Raw genomic sequence first — 19,818 nt, 5'->3', positions numbered from 1 at the left:
GTATGGGGTTATACAGAGTGGTGATTGTAAGGGATGGGAAAGATGGTGGGCCTTGATTAATTGCATAAAAGAGTTGATTTGGAGGTGTACACTAATGGTGTACAAGAGCCTTTTGTTTTCAGTGGAATCTAGTTAATTTGAGCATAACCTTGTTAAAGGATTATGTTTGGAGGGACAAGGAACGATATGGAATTGTGGTATGTAAGGAACTCTGGAAAATAGAGAACACTGAGTTATGTAAGATTTTGTGTTAACCTTTGAATTTGTTGGCCTTGCTGTAAAATGCAACTATTTGCTTGTTAACTTTTGAATGTGTTTTGACCTTAATAATAATAATAATACATTTAATTTAGAGGCGCCTTTCAAAACACCCAAGGTCACCTTACAGAGCATATAGTCATCATACATTTTTTAAAAAACAAGACATTGTGGATAAAATAAATAAATAAATAAATAAATAAACATAAGCAATAAGAAATAAATAAAACAAAAACAAGACAAAACAAAACAAAAAAACAAACAAAACAGTGATCAGTTAGACGTTGTGTGCGAGTTTGAACAGGTGAGTTTTGAGTTGTGACTTGAAGGTTGTAATGGTGTCTGACTGTTTTATGTGTGGGGGGAGGGAGTTGAAACCAACTTGAAACCATGTCGTAAAATTTAACTTTGTGCCTGACTTAAATAAACGCCTAAAAATTGAAATTGGTTCACCCAGGGCGAGGCTCAGCCATTGCACTTCGGCTGTGCTGACCCGTGCGAATTCCCCAAATGTGGGAATCTCGACTGCATAATTTCTGGTAGTGGGGGACTGCGTTCGCACTCTCCTCTGATGTTTTTGTGAAAAATAAATAATTTTGTCTGGTTATGTTTCTGATTTATTTTATCTACAGCGTATACAAACTTTGAAAACCCTGAGTTGTTCGCCTTCCTAATGGTTGAAGTCAGTGTTATTTCCCCATTGGCCTCCATTATAAAATATAGCTCCCTGAGTACCTTCAACAGTGGTTATATGAAATTGACCCAGTGACGTCATTTTTTAGCTATGAAAACCCCTTTACCTAGTGGAGAGGTCCTTGATGGGCACACAAAATTTGAGGCCTTTGGGGTTTTCTGCAGCGAACGTCTGATTGGTTGAATAATGGAAACGCATCAAATTTCACATGAAATCGGCCATAATTCAGCATTTTTTAACATAATCAAAACCAAAAAAAAAACGTGTCTGGCAGTAGTAGTTAAGAGCATTTGGACCAAATTGTGGATAATTTAATCTTACGGTCGTTCAATTTCCGAAACTTCAAAGGTACAGCATGATGGATCCTGACGGGCCGTATGGGTGAAGAGCACAGCGGCATGATACGAGTTTAAACTATATCGCTTTATTTCTAGTAATTTGTGTGGAAATTGTCTGACTGCTGATTGTAATTTGTCAGTCAAATGTTAGCACCATGATGTAGACTCTTATTTGGGAGAATCACGAAAACACGTGAGCCGTGTACAACTCATACTTAACTGGCAGGGGAGACACCATGATCAAGAAGGTGGTTCACCCAGGGCGAGGCTGAGCCATTGCACTTCGGCTGTACTCACCCGTGCGAATTCATCAAATGTGGGAATCTCGACTGCATAATTTGGGGTAGTGGGGGACTGCGTTTTCGCTCTCCCCAGATGTTGATGTGGAAAATAAATGCTGTAGTATTCAGCTCTGACCTTAGCATGTACTTAAGGCAACCTCAGCTGTCTATAAGCAAGCTACTACTAAATACAAACATCATATTCCTGCCTATTATTAAAATAATCTACAAACATCAAATTTATTGTCCATAAAACAATTGATTTGGTTTGGAGCATAAACTTCCGATTATTGATAACGAGGCATACCTAGTTAGGACAAGATGGTAAAACTTCTAAACATCTACATTTCGGCCTAGTTCCACAATTAGTTTTTTGTATTTGTTGACAATTGCCAGTGTACACGGAAGCAAGACGTTGTATCTCTTTGTTTTGTTCTCTTTGATAAATGTATGGGTGTCAATGGACGGAAAATTTGTCGGGAAAGTTTTAAAAAGTGTATTTCATGGATGTAAGAGTTATTACTCACATGTTGGTGAGTGTGATTTGGGTTTTTGTTATTAATGAGTAATCTTAAAAATCACAAATAAAAAGCAAATTATCTTTATCAATAAGTTGGCATTAATAGCATTTGGTTTGTAGAAAACAATGTGGGTAAGATTGTTGTTGGTTTTGCATGGTTGACCTCTTTTAAATTCCTCAATACTCCTGCAGAGGGCAGTGATGTACCTTGATGCCTTTTAATTATGGGAAATTCAAGAAGTACAGAGCAGTGCATGAAACAACAAGTTGTAACTTTATTCATCTCATAATGGGTCATTTTAGTTTTAATTGTATATGTGGGATCTAGATATCCGATTAATGATTGCAGTTTGTTGGCGAAGGCGTTGTTGTACTGTTGAAGCCAGTAAAATGTTAGCACCATGATGTGGACTCTTATATGGATATATATATATATATATATATGTATAGATTCTTCAGTGGGACTAACCCGATAAATATTTTTGAAAACTAAATATTGGTTGGGACAAACACAACTGCTTTCACCTTTGTATTATGTATTGACGCAATTATGTCCACCAATCGGTTTTATGTGCTTACGCAAAGGGAAACAAAACCTTTCATCCACTGCTCTTCATCGCCTTATATTGAATAAGCTTCCATCACTCCCTTTTTCGGAAAAATTGGTAATGACGGATTAATGGCAAAAAAATAGACTGAATTTCCTTTATTTTAGTAAAGATTGGTTGCAGTCACTGAGCGCAGCATTGCTTTTATTTGAAGGCCTGTGAACTTTGGCAGGACCCAGTCCAAAGGGTGGAAATGCAGTCTGTGATTCATTGTTTAGCACATTGAATATGTTCTGCTTTAATCTGTGTTTAATCTGGCTTCCAGCCACTAGTTGGTGAAGAAAAGCCTCCGGGCATCCCACTGTGTCCACATCTGCTTGACAACATGGTGAAGAGAGAGAGCCAATGGGTCTTCGGTGGCTCAGAATTGTATAAGGCTCAACATGACAGAATTCTTGAAATTCTTCTAGCTTGGTGAATTTTTTTCTTTCTTTTTACAAGTAGCTATACACATTCCTGACTAAATGATAAATGGACTGCATTTATATACCCATTCATGCAGACATTCACACACCAACGGCGGTGTCAATCAAGCAAGGCGACAGCCAGCATGGTTGGCTGTCCAAAAGCCACACACTTTGAGGATGATGGTTGCAGGGCACACCTTTGTGCAGAGATGCAATGAGTGACAGGTGCCGTGTTGCACCGTTAACCCGGGTCGACTAGAGACGCAGTTTTTCCCCATCATGGTGTGGCAACAATCTGAGCCAAATCCCACGAGATTCTAGAGTGGGATATTGGCAGCTGGGAAGGACTTTGTCATTTTGGTATGCAGCCTTTCTGCTGAAGCCCTCCCAGTGTCAATACTTGAGCCAATTTCCAGGAAGGGGGCTGGACAGATTTGGACCCATCATCAAAGAAATGAACAACAATGCAAAGCGTTTTCACTGTTCCGATGTCTGTTTTCATGCTGATTTCATGGAGAGCAGTGGAGCTGATGTGAGAGTTTGCTATCAAACCGCAGGCTCTTACTTTCTGGGTTTATTGAATTAGCTAAGTGATCATACATTCTGCCATTTTGGAATTAGTGATCGCATAACAAATACGATAATTACCGCACATCTGGCATTACTGTCCGTGCGTAATCAGACGGAACAGGGGTCTCCGTCTCAACCAAGACCGGCCATTGTCTGAACTCATAATGTATTATATTAATGAAGGTATATTATTTATATTGATGAACTCTAACGCTCTAATATATACTTTTCTGTATATATAGCCTATGTTTTCTCTATTTGGAATTCAAATGACGTGGGCGCTTGTAGTTTGTCGTCACAACTTGAAGAGTTATGGGGCCCTATCTTGCATCCAGCGCAATTGACGTTGCTAGTTTGCAACGGCGCAGAGCGTTCTTTTCCCTCCACCGACACGCGTCGGTAAATTAGGGAATGATCTTGCGCCCCAAGGGGTGGTTTGGTGAAAGGAGGAGGCGTGTTCTGGCGCAAACGTTCCCTGGTGCTATTTTGCAGTTTCAGAAAACAATTCCGCCTCAAACCAGGAAATACCTGGTTTAAAGTCAATGGCGCGTTGTTCAGATGTTATTTTAAGGGCGCATTCATAATGTTGCTTGTACACCTCGCGCATACACTTTGCTTCTCTCATCTACCCAGCCACACATTCTTGGTAAATTATTTGGGAAAGAACAGCTGATACAGTGGTAATAAGTTGTATTTTTAAATCAATGCATCTGCAAACACCGTACAGCAAATACATATTTTTTTGACACAGACATCGTGTACAAGCCCATAACTTTTAAGATTGATGAGTATTTGATCGTGAGAAACCATTGTATTACCGCGAGTGAGTGTTAAAAAGAATGAATGAATGCGGGCACGCGTACGTGTATGTGTAAAATAATTAATGATCTGTTTAAACACACGCAAACTAAACACGTAACGCATAATACAGTCCATGGCAATGTATATTAACGAGGGGGAATATTAGGAACACAAGTCGATAACGATAATGCATACAATACTGGTAAGAAACTATGTTTGTTAATGCATTGCGTATATCTTGGACAATACATTATTACATATAAATGCGCTCATGGCTCTTAAAGAGGATGGGAGATGGCACTCTCATTGGTTTATTGAACGTTACGCCCAAACCACACCTACGGGTAATTAGGCTACTTCAGGGCAAGATTTGCGACTCATTTATCCGCCGGTAAAATAGCAACGTATCGCCATACAACCGCCCACAAAGCTACTTGCGTTTGGCGCATCTCAATTACGTTTCAGACGTTAAAATAGGGCCCATGGTGTGTTCCAGATACCTTGGTTCCAGATACCAGCCTTCCGAGTTGCATGTGGGGAAATCTCCCAGCTTTCTTGCGCCATTTCACGGAGGCACGCCCCCTTTTGGTCGGGCCACCTCGGAATTCGGAGAGTATTCAGATTTCAGCGATGACGCACTCAACAAAAATGCCTGCATCCGTGAAGAAATGTTCTTTGTATTTGTACCACGTTGGTTATTTAAATGTCGATTTGAAATGCTCTTACACACTTAATTACATTGCTACTTTATTCCTGTCACCAATTTATCTATTTCTTGGTCTTACTTTGCGTGCAATACAATGTAAAGTTTTGTTGATTATGAGCTGGTTTGCTAAAGAGGCTAATGTAGCTGACAATAAACAACGACTAGCCAATGACATGACACAATCACAAAGAAGAACGGGAAAGCTACAAGTTCTACGAGACAGGAAATGACCTCCCAAGTGCAACTCGGAAGGCTGGTGTCCGAGGCATCTGGAACACACCATTAATTTGTCCGTGGAGGTGGCCGTTTAGTCATTCATTAGCCCTGTTTTGCGTTTTATTAATAGAAAGTAATGTCGGCCAGATTGTTGTTGGTCTCTCGTGTAGGACATGTGGTGGATGTAATTCCTCAATGCTCTGCAGAGGGCAGTGATGTGCTGGGACCCGTTTATTTAGCTGGATACCCCAAAAGAAGAATACACAGTTGTATGATGGGAAACAACAGAGATGCAGCTATAAGCATTATTTATATTTTTATTGAATATTTTAATTGTATCTTTGGGATACGGAAATCAGAATGCTTGAATGTAGTTTCTTAGCCAAGGCGTTCTTGTAGTCGGTTAAATGTGAGCACCATCATGTAGACTCTTATGTGGGAGACTCAGTTCAGCACGTGAGCCGTGTACAACTCATACTTACCTGGCAGGGGAGACACCATGATCAAGAAGGTGGTTCACCCAGGGCGAGGCTCAGCCATTGCACTTCGGCTGTGCTGACCCGTGCGAATTCCTCAAATGTGGGAATCTCGACTGCATAATTTGTGGTAGTGGGGGACTGCGTTCGCGCTCTCCCCTGATAATGTTGTTCAATGTAATGAAGAAAATATAGGAACTTACAATCAGTGTATGGTGTGGCTTGTATGTGTAATGTCCTATAAGTTAAGATAAGGATATTTAAGAGTACTGTTTATTCAGTTCAGTTGCAATTGGCTGCCATTCATTTATCTTATCTTATCTTATTGTTTATTGGTTTGGTTTTCGCACAGCAGCAATGGTAGAGACGGTCCTGGTCTTATTTGTCTCTCGTCCTCCTAGGTCAATTCATTCCTAGGTGAACCAGGGATTAGTCAACTCAAGTCACTTTTATTTATATAGCACATTTAAAAACAATGTGCTATATAAATAAAAGCGCTTTATATTTGCAGAAATCACGGTTGGGCAGGACAGTTGTTGAAAGGGGCCCAGGGATACACAGGTCTTGACTAAAAAATAAATTTATGAAATAAGTAGAAAATAAGTAGAAAGAGAGCAATAAAAATAGTAAGAACATGGTTAAGGGTGTTAAGGCAGTGTGCAACTTCCATGAGGATATTTGTCGGTAGACAGGACTTTAAGGAAAGAAGTGTTGTATTTCAGTATATTGTGACGCTGAAACACTAAAAACTGATATTGAATACTAATTTCAGACTGAATTCTGAGTTAAACTGAATACTGTGGAACACAAAACTGCATACTGCGATACTTTTATTGCAATTTTCTGCACAAGTTCAAAAAAATTAAATAGTGAACTTAAAGGCCATTACATGGTTTTGTTTAACTCTGAAGCATGAAATGCTGAGTTATCGGCTTTTGCCAAAGTAAAACAACGTTACATTTTGTAAGTAACCTGTATTTTAACTTATCAAAGCAAGCCAACTGAAGTGATTTATGAAAATTATTAAAACAAGAAATCTATTTTTGCAAATCACAATCAAATCACAAAAATCACTCATTTGCAATCACAACACTGAGCTTATCAATGGCTATTTAAATTGTTGGCATAATCATCAAGCCATGGTTCAGTGGGCTCCTCCACTCGCAGACCTGACATTTAATGAAACTCGTGTTGCACGTTGTTCCCATTAAAAAAAAACAGTAAATCCACGGTGAACCACTTGTAAATATGCAAAGGCTGCAAAATTATATTTAATTTGTGCATTTAAATCAGTTGGTGTATTACTATGGATTTATTATAAGAGTTATTAAACACAGGTCGGTGAGTGTAAGGTGACATCTCACATGAATGAGGGATGTTTTCACACACTTAAATAATCAGACACATTGCACATTAGTTTGTAACAATTGTATTTATATAACAGATACCAGGCGAAACAAGTATACGTTCCTGGTTTGTAATCTAAGCTAAAGCCATCACTAAAATCGAATCCATGGTGGAAATTCATAATAATGAACGATTTTATTGTATTTCATTTCAGTACATCCTGCGTATGTAATAGATTTGGTAATAGATTGGGCCCAATTCCTAGCTAAAGGTAGAGCCAGTTGGCTGCAGTTTTAATAAAACACATTTCCAGACATTTTGACATCTCTGTCTAGAATGAGTGAGATTGATGCTCACATTGCCCCAGATCTAGTGGAGACCTTTTGTCTCAGGTCTTTGCCTAACAGCTTTTACCCTGCATCATCCTCTTGTTTTGTCCCCAAACCTCAACCCCCCTCCTTAGTAAGACCACCCCCATATTGAATCCCCCAAATGGGTGATTCTCACAACAACATCATTCCTGGTAGTGGGGGGTCTTGCTGCATCAGTATGCGCCCTGCCCCCCTCATTAAGTAACAGTAATCTCCTGCAGTAACCAGCCATCGATGGTGCCCTCCTCACCACATATTACAGTGAATGACTTGAACCGTACAACCTTGATTGTCCCTCGCAAAGGGACGTTTTTTGAAGGTTTAAACTAGAAACTAGCAAACAAAAAATACAAAATTACAAATTTAATTCAGGGGCCACTTTTGCCCCCGGGCCACAGTCCCCCATTGAAAGCTGATTGTCCCCCCACCCACTCCTTCCCTCACCTCCACGACGCTACACCCACACCTTCCCCTTCCCGCTGGCAGAGCCCCCCCGCGGGCCCCCCCCCGGGCAGCAGCAGCCGGGGGCCAGGCCGCGGTGCTGTGTGGCGGGCAGGTTCTTGTAGACGGCGCGGCTGTAGGGGATGAAGCAGAGGCCCAGCTGGAGGTGGCGGGCCAGGCGGCAGTAGGCGGCCAGGGCCAGCACCAGCAGCGGGGTGACGAGCAGGAAGCCCACCACCAGCAGGGCCACGCAGCCCCCGTCAGACAGCAGGTCGGAGCAGTAGCGGGAGGTCCCGTGGGGGCGCACCTGGAGGGGGGGGGGAGAGAGAGTGGGGGAGATGAAGAAGGGGAAGGTGAGGGTTGAGAGGTAGCAGGGTGATGGAGAGGGGAGAGATGGAGGAGGGGGTGAGGTAAACAGCGATAAGAGAAAGGATATGGGGGAGAGGGAGCGCAGGAAAGAGATATGGGAGACGAGACTTGAATAAATAAGAACAAATAGTTTCCACCAATCACACTGCCTCAATTGACCTATTAGTTCTTAAAACTATGATGAAAGTAAATGTATTGCCTATCGTTTAAAGTTATATCTTTACCAGCAACTGATCTAATATATATTCTAGCTCTAGGTTCAGGTTGGTGTTCAGGGTATGAGAGGGATCGCGGTGCAGCGGAGACGATAAGGGATGATGAACCATGAATGGAATGCAGGTCTGCGGTGTGTGGTCAGATAGTGCTCAGTGTTATGACACACACACGCTCACACGCATTGTGAGAGCCCCTCTTCTAGGGCTTAAATGACTCATGCCAACACATTCAAACCCCCAACCAACCCTTGAAAAACAAACAATGTCACTCTACTGTATCTTTACCCCTTGCTACTTTTCTGTTCTTTTTTATACCTCTGAATCCAATGTCTGGAGAAAAGTTACAAATTTCAAATGAAAGTTAAGGTAGCAGTTAACAATTGTTTTTGCTTGTGTAGGGTTCAGTTGGAACCAGGTATGGCTGGTTGGTTGGGGGTCTAGAAGGAACCGAGCCAGGGAGTGATTGAGAGGTTTCCTATCAAGGCTTAATCCCCCTTATCTGTTGTGAGGGGTGAGAGCCGCAGGGCTGGAGGAAGAGGAGGAGAGATGGAGGAAGGGAGGGGGACATTCCCCAGCAGATTGGCCAAGAAGGAATCAACTATACATTATTAACTATACGTACACTAAACATTCAAGTTCGCTCTGTCAGGTGTCAGACCTTCAGTTCCCTTGTGTTTTGAATTTTGTAATATCTTATGTTCAATTTGTCTTATGTACTACTAGATTGAGTTCTAACAACTAACTACAAACACCTCATTATTGAACATCTTACCAGTGACTTTTCGGATAACGGCGAGTAAGGTAGAATGTTAATCTCCCCCTTATTTGTTTTCACTCTCTCCTTTCCCACCCATCTCTCTCCCCCTTGCTCGCCCTGGCTCTCTGTCGCTCCCTTAATCCCTTCTGTTAATCCGGAGTCACATGAGGTGTAGTCAAACTGGCGGGAGTCCCAGAGCTGGGGGGTTTTCCGTGTTCATTAAGATGCTCTTCTGAGGAGATGTGTTGTAGCATCCCATTCAAAGCCCCTGAACCAAAAGGACTACTTAGGGGAGCGATGTCGCTACGGAACCGGCCAGGTTAAGAGGCCCTCCTGACCCGGGGTGCGCTCCAGTGATCCCCCGGGTGTTAGGGCTCAGAACGACCCTGAACCCTGACTTGTCATATCCTGAACCCCCCCCTCTGTCGTTGGGTGGATCAGAGAAAAAGTGTTTGGAACTCCGAGAACGATACTGATGAACGTGCTAATCTGTTGCTTAATGGCAACATGCAGCTATAGGTGAGGTTTGATCATGTCGTGGGGCTGGATTTGGACTCCTTGCCAAGTTGTACAGGCCTTCCCAAGCCATACCCCCCGTGGCTTGGCTTTTTGTCCCAAGGCCCATCAATATTTTACATATTCAGGCCTCCCTAGGCCGATTTATAAAACAGGCCTGCGGAGGCGATGCTGCCAGCCACTTTTGGGACGCGACACCCAAGTTGGAGACCCAACGAATCCATAGCGATTAAGACATCCACTAAACCAGCTCAACAAAGGAGCCCTCCTTACCGTGGAATGGCAGAGGAAGCCGAACGCCACCATGGTGGTGGCGGGCGTCAGGATGGTGCCAAACACCACCCCGGCCAGGCAGGCGTTGATGGCCGCGATCAGCAGGTTCTGGGCCGTCACCAGCACGGAGCACGCCCAGCAGTCCAGAGAGCCGCGCAGCTCCAGCGGGGCGTCGCTCCCTCCTCCACCACCGCTCTCAGCGGCGGAGTAGGGCGGAGGCACCACCACGCGCGGTGGCGGCGTCTCTGAGCCTCCGCCCATGCCCACGGCGGTGGTGGAGGCCAGGGAGTTGGAGTGCTGGTGGTGCTGGTGGTGGCCGAGTTGGGCCAGTTGCTGCTGCTGGTGGTGCTGGAGCTGCTGGTGGTGGTAGTGGTGGTGCGGGGGCACCTCCTCAGACAGGTCCAGGTTCTGGTGGTGAGCCCCCTTCTCCAGAGTACCAGACATACTCATTGGGAACTGGAGGGAGGAGAGGGATGGCACAATTAAAACATTTGATAAACAAATAGAATAAAACAAACTCATTAAATGTGTCTTCCAATAAATGGCCGTAGGGCCATTTGGCATGTATGGTAAATGGTATATGGACTGAATTTATGTAGCGCTTTTCTAACTAGTGGCCACTCAAAGCGCTTTCAATATCGCATAACATTCACCCACACATTCACACACCGACGGCGGTGTCAGCCATGCAAGGTGACAGCCAGCTCGTTGGGTCTTGCTCAGGGACACCTTGACACACAGCTTGGATGAGCTGGGGATCAAACTAGCAACCGTCCGGTTATCAGCCTCTCTCTACCTCCGGCACCACATGCTTCCACATATATAGACTGGACTGGTAATAGATTAGGCCCAATTCCTAGCTAAAGGTAGAGCCAGTTGGCTGCAGTTTTAATAAAACACATTTCCAGACATTTTGAAGCGATATCCAGAGCAATATCCTGGACAACACCCTCTCATTCGCACCCCATATTCACAACATCACCCGGACTGCATTCTTCCACCTCCGCAACATCGCCAGACTCCGCCCATCACTGACCCAATCCAGCACTGAAATCCTAGTTCACTCATTTGTCACATCACGCATAGACTACTGCAACGCCCTCCTCACCGGACTCCCCACCAAACTCATCAACAGACTGCAGATCATTCAGAACTCAGCCGCCCGGATCATCACCCGCACCAAATCATCTGACCACATCACCCCTGTCCTCATTCAACTTCACTGGCTCCCAGTACACTACCGCATCCAATACAAAACCCTACTCCTCACCTACAAAGCTCTCCACAACCTAGCCCCCAGTTATCTCTGCGACCTCCTCCAAGAATACACTCCCTCCCGCTCCCTCCGCTCAACCTCTGCTGGACTACTATGTATCCCCACATCACGACTCACTTCAATGGGTGCCCGGTCATTCAGCTGTTCAGCACCCAGGCTCTGGAACTCCCTCCCCCCACACATAAAACAGTCAGACACCATTACAACCTTCAAGTCACAACTCAAAACTCACCTGTTCAAACTCGCACACAACGTCTAACTGATCACTGTTTTGATTGTTTTTTTTGTTTTGTTTTGTTTTGTCTTGTTTTTGTTTTATTTATTTCTTATTGCTTATGTTTATTTATTTATTTATTTATTTATTTATTTTTTCCACAATGTCTTGTTTTTTTTTTAAATATGTATGATGACTATATGCTCTGTAAGGTGACCTTGGGTGTTTTGAAAGGCGCCTCTAAATTAAATGTATTATTATTATTATTATATATTGGTAAACCAATACATACAATAAACGAGGAATGATTCAGTCAGAGGAGGATTGAGGTGTCTGGCTCTCCAGCCAGTGACTCCATGGTGCCGGGCTTAAAAGACCCCAGGTTCTTGTTCAACCGTGGGTCAGAGGTCTTATCTATGTGAACAGGAAGCTTGCCACAGAGCATGCCTGCCTGTAATGATGAGACGATGGCTATCTCAAAGCTGATTGGCAGAAAAGGAAAGGGGGCCCCCTGTTTATCGGAGTGTGTGGCGGAGAGTTGAAGGGCATCTTGAAATGAAAGCGTGTTTTTGTGTTCCACACAGCATGTAGCTGCTCTGTGTCTGGGGAGGGCAGGGTGGATCAAGGGATGGTGCCATTACATTTAAACAAGGTTTGATGTTGTTGCCCAAGGGAAGTGGCAATCAGAGCATAACTTACTCCCGTAATGAAATACTATTGATATATTATGCATGCCACTTTCAACCCGAGTCAAAGTAGGGGACTTGCAGCTAGGATACTTTCTCTGTCACCATAACACTTGGGCAAAGATACTTGGCTTGCCGACCAGAAGTCTGACAGTGTAAGCTTGTGAATATGCGGCCAACCACATTTTTTCATATTTTGTTTAACTGGTTGCTTCAAAGTAACCAAGAAACGGCCGCTTTTATAGAAATTAAGTAAAGTCAATAATTCCTCTTTGAAATGTAGAAGGTTGAACTGAAAAATGACTTGAGTGAAGCACTTGTGTAAATACACTACGGTGGATACATTCAACAGAGCGGCGGTGAGATATTTTAAAATGAGACACAGCTGGCTGTGGCAGAGTCACTATAGAGAGGAAACATCTTGGTTAGACTGTCTCTCTAGGCTTCTCGCTAACTTCCTAAATCGTCTTCTATCTAAATAAGACCATGTATAAACTCTTGAACCACGACCTGAGCATTTTGTAGACCAGCCATCTTCCATCCCAGCTAGCTTGGTCCATCAGTTAGCAGAACTGTAGACCTGGCCATCCATTAGCTCAATGCTAGCCCCAGCCATACATCAGTAGGAGCTAGATGTTAGATGTCATCCAGTCTCGCCAAAAAATGCTTATTCCGTTGAGCTCAGAGTAACTTGTGCAAGTCTAGTATTAGTAATGGATTGCTGCACAGTGTTTGCTGGTAAAATCCACAAACCTTTCAAACAACTCATGATGGATAGATGGACAACCAAAAGTTCCCTGTCTCCTACTTTCCAAACTGTTCTTACGACTGCAACTCAACAATAAAGTAGTGCATCAGGAATACCGGAAGACGGCAATTGAAAATACCTTCTGAGAAAATGGCCTTTTGTTTACTTTCCAAATCTGTCCCCCATTGTTTGCACAAGTGTTGTGTTGTCCATTCCAAGGTCATGGGTTTTTCATTGTCCCTAACACACATCTGGTTGCCACTAAATGTTTGTTGTCTGAATAACAATAACCTGAAGCCCAAATCGTTATGGCCTCAACACTAATTTAATGAATGGAAGATTCACTAATCAGTAGTGGTTAAGACCCCCTCTCCCTGACCTAGAGAGTTTGATGCTGCATTCACAAGTTCTATTGTTTCACGATTCCATTGTGTTAAAACAAAAGCAGTGGCTTGCATCGATTGTTTTCTTCTTGGCAGTCTCACGTCCCTCATTGAGGTTATTTAGATCTCCCATGCTTTAGTTTACTAATTAATCCTAGCTTTGTTTACGGTTCATTTACCATGTATCCGAACTTGGTTTCAATTTAATTATAATAAAGTTTACGGTGACTGCTTCATTTGTGTAACGATTTATCCATAATTGTCCACGGGAAGTTAATGCAGAGAATTAAATCACTTGTAAACGTAAAAAAAAACCTAGATTTACAATTAATCCAGAGTGTGCTGAATTGTGCCTGAAAGTACCACCGGTCGGCAGACAGTGAATAAACGTTCAGGTGTTTCATGCGTGAGAGAGTGGTAGTGTTGGTTCTCCGGGGCTGAGAGAGGTGTCGTACTCACGCTCTGGTGCGGGGCCCGTTGGAACTCGAGCTGTGGGTCCTCCAGGTTACGGCCGGTTGATCTCCTCTCCTTTCAGAACAGCCTCTTAAAACAATTCTCCGAACCAAACCCGTTGGCCCTCAAAGCACGCCGCCCTGTGCGCCGGGGTCTGTCTCCTGGCTCCCCGCTCCCGCCGTGCTTCTCGTCTGTGCAGGGCTCTGCGCTGCAGGTCAGAGTGGCGTTGGCTGTGATGTATATGTGTCTTTAAAGCGATGCACCACTAATCCCCTTCCCTCCCCTCTGCTTGTCTACTTTCTTATCTATCCCTGATGGTATGCCGGTATGTCAGCCTCCCGCCCACCTCCATCTCCTCCTCCTCCTCCTCCTCCTCCTCCTCCTCCTCCCAGCAACCGCTGGTGTTGGAACCGATTAGAGTCCTGACCCAAGTTCGACTGAAGTGGGCCGTCGATCCAAAGATGAAGGTTGTGAATCTTGCTCGGTATTCATCAGATCTCTCTGTCTGTGCGTGTGTGCGTGTGTGTCTCTCGCTCTCTCGCTGTCTCTTGGTATTGCAGCCTGGTCCTCCTCCTCCACACAGGACAGCCCCCCCACCCCCACCACCATACAGGACCCCCCCCCACCGCCGCTTATGTAGTGTGAGAACCCCTCTTAGGAATTCCCCCCCTCACCGCCAGCCACACACACCCCCTCTCCCTCGATCCAACTTTCTCTCCCAACACCAGCTAGGTCTAAAGTCCCCCACCCCCACTCCCCCTGTGGAACAGCCTGGGCCTGTTCTTGAACTGCGCCCCCTCCGTCCTCCTGTTGTTCCTGTGGCAGGGCGGGGGTAGGGGAGAGTGAGGGCGGCTGGTCTGATAAGTTGAGGCCGGCAGAGTGCCGGCAGAGACCAGGTCGGGGGGGGGGGGGGGGGTTGGGGGGCTACCGGGGGTCACACATGTTGCCTGTTTATATAAGGAGTCAACGGAGACGTTGACGGAGCCTTTCCAGTCTTCTGCTGTGGTTTGGGTGGGGGCTGGCTGGGGAGCAGCTCCGGCGCGGTGGGGGGGCCGTACGGGATGCAGAGGCTCGCGTTCGTTGCACCACAAGTCCCAACTTCTGGCAGTTTATGTTTCGTGACTGTTTACATTTTGTGATGAAACACAATCGGCCACATCAGGGTTCTGACATGGAGATGAACTTCCAGGGAGGGAGGGGGGGAGGAACAAAGGGGGAGTAGGGTTGAGGGAAGGAGGGGACTTAGGAGGAACAAAGAAGGCATGGGGGGAGGGAGAGAGGTGGAGGAGGAGGGGGTCAGTTAACAGATAGGAGAGAGATGGTTCCTGTAATCACTCTTAACTGATGCAGAGCCTTCCTGCATCATCTTCCCCGCTTTGAGCGCTCTGTGTGTGTTTACCGTTCCTTCGCTTCATCCCTGTTGATTGGGGCGTATAAGTCTGTGGGGAAGGGCTATCGATCTTCACATTAACATCAGACGAGCCTGAGATCTACTTGTGGATATTGTGCGTCACACAACAGGAGTGGGGTGAAGGAGAGGACAGGGAGCGTAGAGGAGGAGCTCAATCGGAACTCAGTCCTGCAGCAAGCAGGTGGGTCGAGGATTTTAGAAGGGTTTTAATAATGAACCTAATTTGCTTCTATTTCAAAGTTTAAACTTGGCCAAAAGATACCAAAAAGCCCTGCCTACTAATAAGAGGCGCTAACATGCGCTGGTCCTGCTGTGCAATATCATCAAAAATGTGCAAAATGTTCAAACCACTAATTTGCATTCGGAAAATTTGTTGGACTTTCACACTATGGAAGCCGTGAGGGCCATCGGAAACTTTGAGGCGTCAATGAGTGGATCCCACTTGCATACATTGCATACATCCCACTTGCATACAGAAATTCGTGATACTGTAGTTTAGCATTTTGCGTTATCAAAATAACACTGTTCATCTTTGTGTGATAGTTGTGTAACCAGACTTTTGGCTGTAGATCTGCCTCTACTGTCTTTTTCCAAGAACTATCAGTTGGGAAAGGGAAGGTTCATAACATTTCCTGTTCCTGGTATTCCGAGCACTGTTGCCACGACAACTGTTCTTCCCTTTTTGGTTCCCTGTGTGTTTACACAGTGACTGGCTCGTATCTCAACTATTTTGATGTGTGGGGGTAAAAGGCTTTTGATAAAAAAGAATGGACAGAAGGTGATATTTTATGCCTCCATTTGAAAGCGGAACGAGGTGCTGGTCGCCGGGTTCGAAGACTTCCCCCACAGAGCCGGCAGGAAGCCACCACTTCTGCTGCCATCCCTTCAGCTGACAGGGGAGTCAGAGACGGCAGGAAGCCACCGCTGCCATCCCTTCAGCTGACAGGGGAGTCAGCAACACATTCTCACTCCGAGCGCGTCGATATTTGACGAACGGTCAGTGACTTTGGCTTCAGCCTCTGACGCAAAAGGGTATCCTTGTGCTTCTTTTTTCGACGCATGGGGTTTTCAACTCGTTACAATGTAGGCCTCCCTCCACGGCAATATAGGGAGAGGACCAAGGACAAGAGCCGAGAGCGGGCGAGGGAGAGGGACGGGGAGACGAAGAAGAAGCACAGCCACAGCAAGAACCACGAGGAGCGCAAGGAGAGGAAGAAGCAGGAGCGGGAGAAGAGGGCCGATATGGCCTTCTCCTCCTCCTCCTCCCCCGCCCTGTCCTCCCACGCCGGCTCCGGCCACCGCAAGCGCCACAAGGAGGGCAAGAGCCACAAGGAGAAGGACCGGCGGATCCTCGGAGACCTGGACCTCCAGAGCAAGGAGCAGCGCGAGAAGAACCGCTCGCACGACAAGAAGAAGCAACGCAAGGACACGACGGCCGGCTCCGCCAGCGAGGGGGAGCCCGGCGAGTGGAAGTCCAGGGGCGAGGCGCCCTCCTCCTCTTCCTCCTCGTCGCCGAGCCGCCTGGACCCCGAGGCGGAGACGTCCAGGGGTCCATGTATTGCCGTAGGCCTCCCTCCACGGCAATATATGAAGCTATGACTATGAGCATTCATCCCATTGGCTAACGGGGGACCCGATGGCTGCACATAGAGACGCTACGAGCATTAATCTAATTTGCTAACGGAGGACCTTGTGCTTCTTTTTTCGACGTAGGGGGTTTTCCATTCATTACAATGTAATCCCTCCAGTGCAATATATGAAGCTATGAGCATTCATCCCATTGGCTAACGGAAGACCCGATGGCTGCACATTAACGGCGATTTTACAGTGAAATCTGTGACATTCCTCAACACAACTACACCAACGTGTCCTTGTTAATTACACAACATGTATGGGTTAAGGCTATGGACATCAGTTGTCCTGTTTTGTGCTTTGATTGAGAGAAACAATAATTTTTTTGATCAGTTTTGGGTAGCTGAGGTCGTTGCTATAGAGACCACGTCTGTCCGCTTTTTTTGACGACTGACAGAGCAACCCTATCTCATCAAAATTACGTTCCCAGAGAACTATTCTGCATTCTCAATTACGTTTGTCTGAAAAACGTATTTTGTCCGTGATTACGTTTTATTGAACATATCGCAAATACAAATTTGTTCTCAGCCTATTTTTTGCCATTTATTTACTGTGTTACTATGGCAGAATAAAGGATAAATTCATGCATTATCATTCAACTTGAACATGTGTTTTTACAGTACAGAGTGGCGGAGGGATGACGTATGTTGGCCAACCCGGAAGTGAGCGTCGCCCTGGGTTCCCTTGACATCAAGCCAACGGCTTTTTCCATTGGATTTTGGATGATTGCATTTTGCATTTTTGAAGCACCTCCTCAAAAACTGACAATAAATAAAAAGAACAGTGCTCCAAATATCGAAATGTAAACCAATGCATTCTGAATGGGAGTTTTTCTCTGATTTTTCCATGCTACACAGACCGAAATGTAAACCCATGCAAATAAAGGCTCCATGGTCATAATAATTTAAATATAATTAATCTCCAGAGTGTGTAGGGTATGAATGTATGTATATATTATTATATATATTATTTGTATTCTGTCACTGGAAACGTCATTCACTTCTCTTTTTCGCTTCAGTCTGAAGACTAGTGGAAGTAGTCCAGCCGCCATTTGTTTGGCCTCCTCCATGAAGTTTGGGAACCTTCTGCCGTGCCTGTATAAATAAAGAGAAATTATTGTAGGAATTATACATATTTTGTTAATATTGGGGTTGAGGTATATATTCATAAGTTCTCAAGCAGTACTGTGCACCACCATTTTCTGAGGACAGGCATGTCTTTCTAAAGTAAGGGGATATTTCAAGAATTGACAATGATAAAATATGTATACAAGTATGAATTTTTCGATGTTGTAAACTTACATATGTCAAAAATCCAATTCTTTTTTCAAACATATCGTTTCAATCGTCAGCTCTTTTTTCATTTAATGTAATGCCTACTTCCAACAGTGAAGTCAAACGGTGCCTCCACGGCAAGGTACCAAGCATACTGTGATGGAAAAATGTAATTGGTGACAACATTCACACGCGTTGTTATAGTGCTGAGAGGGTGTGTTTTTGAGTCAGTTGTGATCGCCGATGTCTTGCTTTCTTGTACTTTTGCCTCTGTAGTCTGTTTTGATGCTCGTCATTGTAGTCCTTTGCATAACCTGACCTTCTTTTCTCATATTACTATTCAGATGTAAAGCCGTTCCGCCGAATTCAACAACCGTAGAAACAGAGGAAAGGACACAACATTATCGAGACCAATCTCATGGGCCCTGACGAACCGGTGAACGGGATAAGTCTGATGAATTTAACAACGGGTCGAACCAATGATGGAACAGCAGATGAAACAGGACATGAAACAGTAAATTTGTTACGAATGAGATCAATCTTATTTTAGATTTCTGTTGCCTACTGTAAAACCGAAGAGATCAGTCGGAGTCAATTGCGAATCCGATAAAGTTGGATGGAAGGAAGCCAATGAGTTGGATGACACCTAGGATAATCCCTCAAACCACAAATCTTTGAACAAGATATGCATTGAAGTAGAAACATTTATTTCCCTGTGATATCATAGATGTTTTTCAACTTTGATTTTGCTACTGTTTCTGGGACATGTGATGTTTATAATGAAAGACCAGTTCAAATAGGATTTCTGTCATTGTTTTATATGATCTAGAATTCCCCGGGTTAGCATTTGCTTTCGACAGCCGCATCTAATGATTTGCAGAGTTATAGTATGCTTGCTCTCTCTTACTGAGTCTTGAAACAAACATCTGAACAGTGGTGCAGTGGAGAGCACTGTTGGATAGCACTCTGGAGACCAGGGTTCAATTCCTGTTCAATTCCTGTTTACTGTATGTTAATTAACTAAAGGGTAAGTCAAGTAAGTCTAATAAGTCTGTAATGATATTTCTATTGAACTGATATAGCCTTCGACCACACTATGATCATAACCTCCATGGGGATGTGGAGAGAGCAGTTGGCAGACACTCCTGAGACCAGGGTTCAAGTCCAACTAATGCTCTCTAATGTTTTTTTCTATATCATGTGAGTTGTAAAGTCAAGTCTAACTGCCATCAACAAAATCGTCAAATCATCAAAACTCAGACGCAGGTTCGAAAATTATCGGGTAGGCGTCTTGGAGGTGCAGCGGTCAGGGCTGTTGGTTAATGTTCTGTAGACTCTGGTTCGAGTCCCTGCTCACACGGCAACCAGAGGTACCTTAATGGATATGTCTTATTTCTCTATCATGTGAATGGTAAAGTCAAGTATAACCTCCAAGCACGGTCTGGCTAGCGTCTTGGTGGTGAAGCGGTCAGAGGCAGTGGTGTAACGCTCTGTAGACGAAGGTTCGAGTCCCTGCTCACACGGCCACCAGAGGTACGTAAATGGATACATCTTATTTCTCAATCATGTGAATGGTA

General features: G+C 44.6%; 2 protein-coding genes, 2 non-coding genes and 1 pseudogene across 4 annotated transcripts; 4 read left to right on the top strand and 1 right to left on the bottom strand.

Annotated features, from left to right (window-relative positions):
- The first annotated feature begins 656 nt into the window (after positions 1-656).
- On the top strand, positions 657-829 carry LOC130370619 (U1 spliceosomal RNA; annotated as a pseudogene).
- Positions 830-1,501: 672 nt separating this feature from the next.
- LOC130370614 (U1 spliceosomal RNA) lies at positions 1,502-1,665 on the top strand. The gene has a single exon (XR_008893101.1). It is a non-coding gene; the product is annotated as a U1 spliceosomal RNA (small nuclear RNA).
- A 4,208-nt stretch (positions 1,666-5,873) lies between these two features.
- LOC130370602 (U1 spliceosomal RNA) lies at positions 5,874-6,037 on the top strand. Its single transcript, XR_008893089.1, has one exon. It is a non-coding gene; the product is annotated as a U1 spliceosomal RNA (small nuclear RNA).
- Positions 6,038-6,671: 634 nt separating this feature from the next.
- On the bottom strand, positions 6,672-14,248 carry LOC130370341 (transmembrane protein 88-like). The gene is made up of 3 exons (XM_056576089.1): positions 13,931-14,248; positions 10,165-10,620; positions 6,672-8,341 (listed from the first exon to the last, which is right to left on the bottom strand). The coding sequence occupies exons 2-3, from the start codon at positions 10,612-10,614 to the stop codon at positions 8,048-8,050; spliced, it is 744 nt and encodes a 247-aa protein (XP_056432064.1). The 5' UTR covers positions 10,615-10,620; positions 13,931-14,248; the 3' UTR covers positions 6,672-8,047.
- Positions 14,249-15,962: 1,714 nt separating this feature from the next.
- On the top strand, positions 15,963-19,818 carry LOC130370344 (pre-mRNA-splicing factor 38B-like). The gene is made up of 2 exons (XM_056576092.1): positions 15,963-17,044; positions 17,588-19,818. The coding sequence occupies exon 1, from the start codon at positions 16,395-16,397 to the stop codon at positions 16,932-16,934; it is 540 nt and encodes a 179-aa protein (XP_056432067.1). The 5' UTR covers positions 15,963-16,394; the 3' UTR covers positions 16,935-17,044; positions 17,588-19,818.

This window comes from Gadus chalcogrammus, chromosome 17 (genome assembly GCF_026213295.1).
Source record: "Gadus chalcogrammus isolate NIFS_2021 chromosome 17, NIFS_Gcha_1.0, whole genome shotgun sequence".
In the NCBI taxonomy this organism is placed as follows: Eukaryota; Metazoa; Chordata; class Actinopteri; order Gadiformes; family Gadidae; genus Gadus; species Gadus chalcogrammus.
Note: the sequence above shows the minus strand (reverse complement) of the source record. Positions and strands in the feature narration are given on the sequence as shown.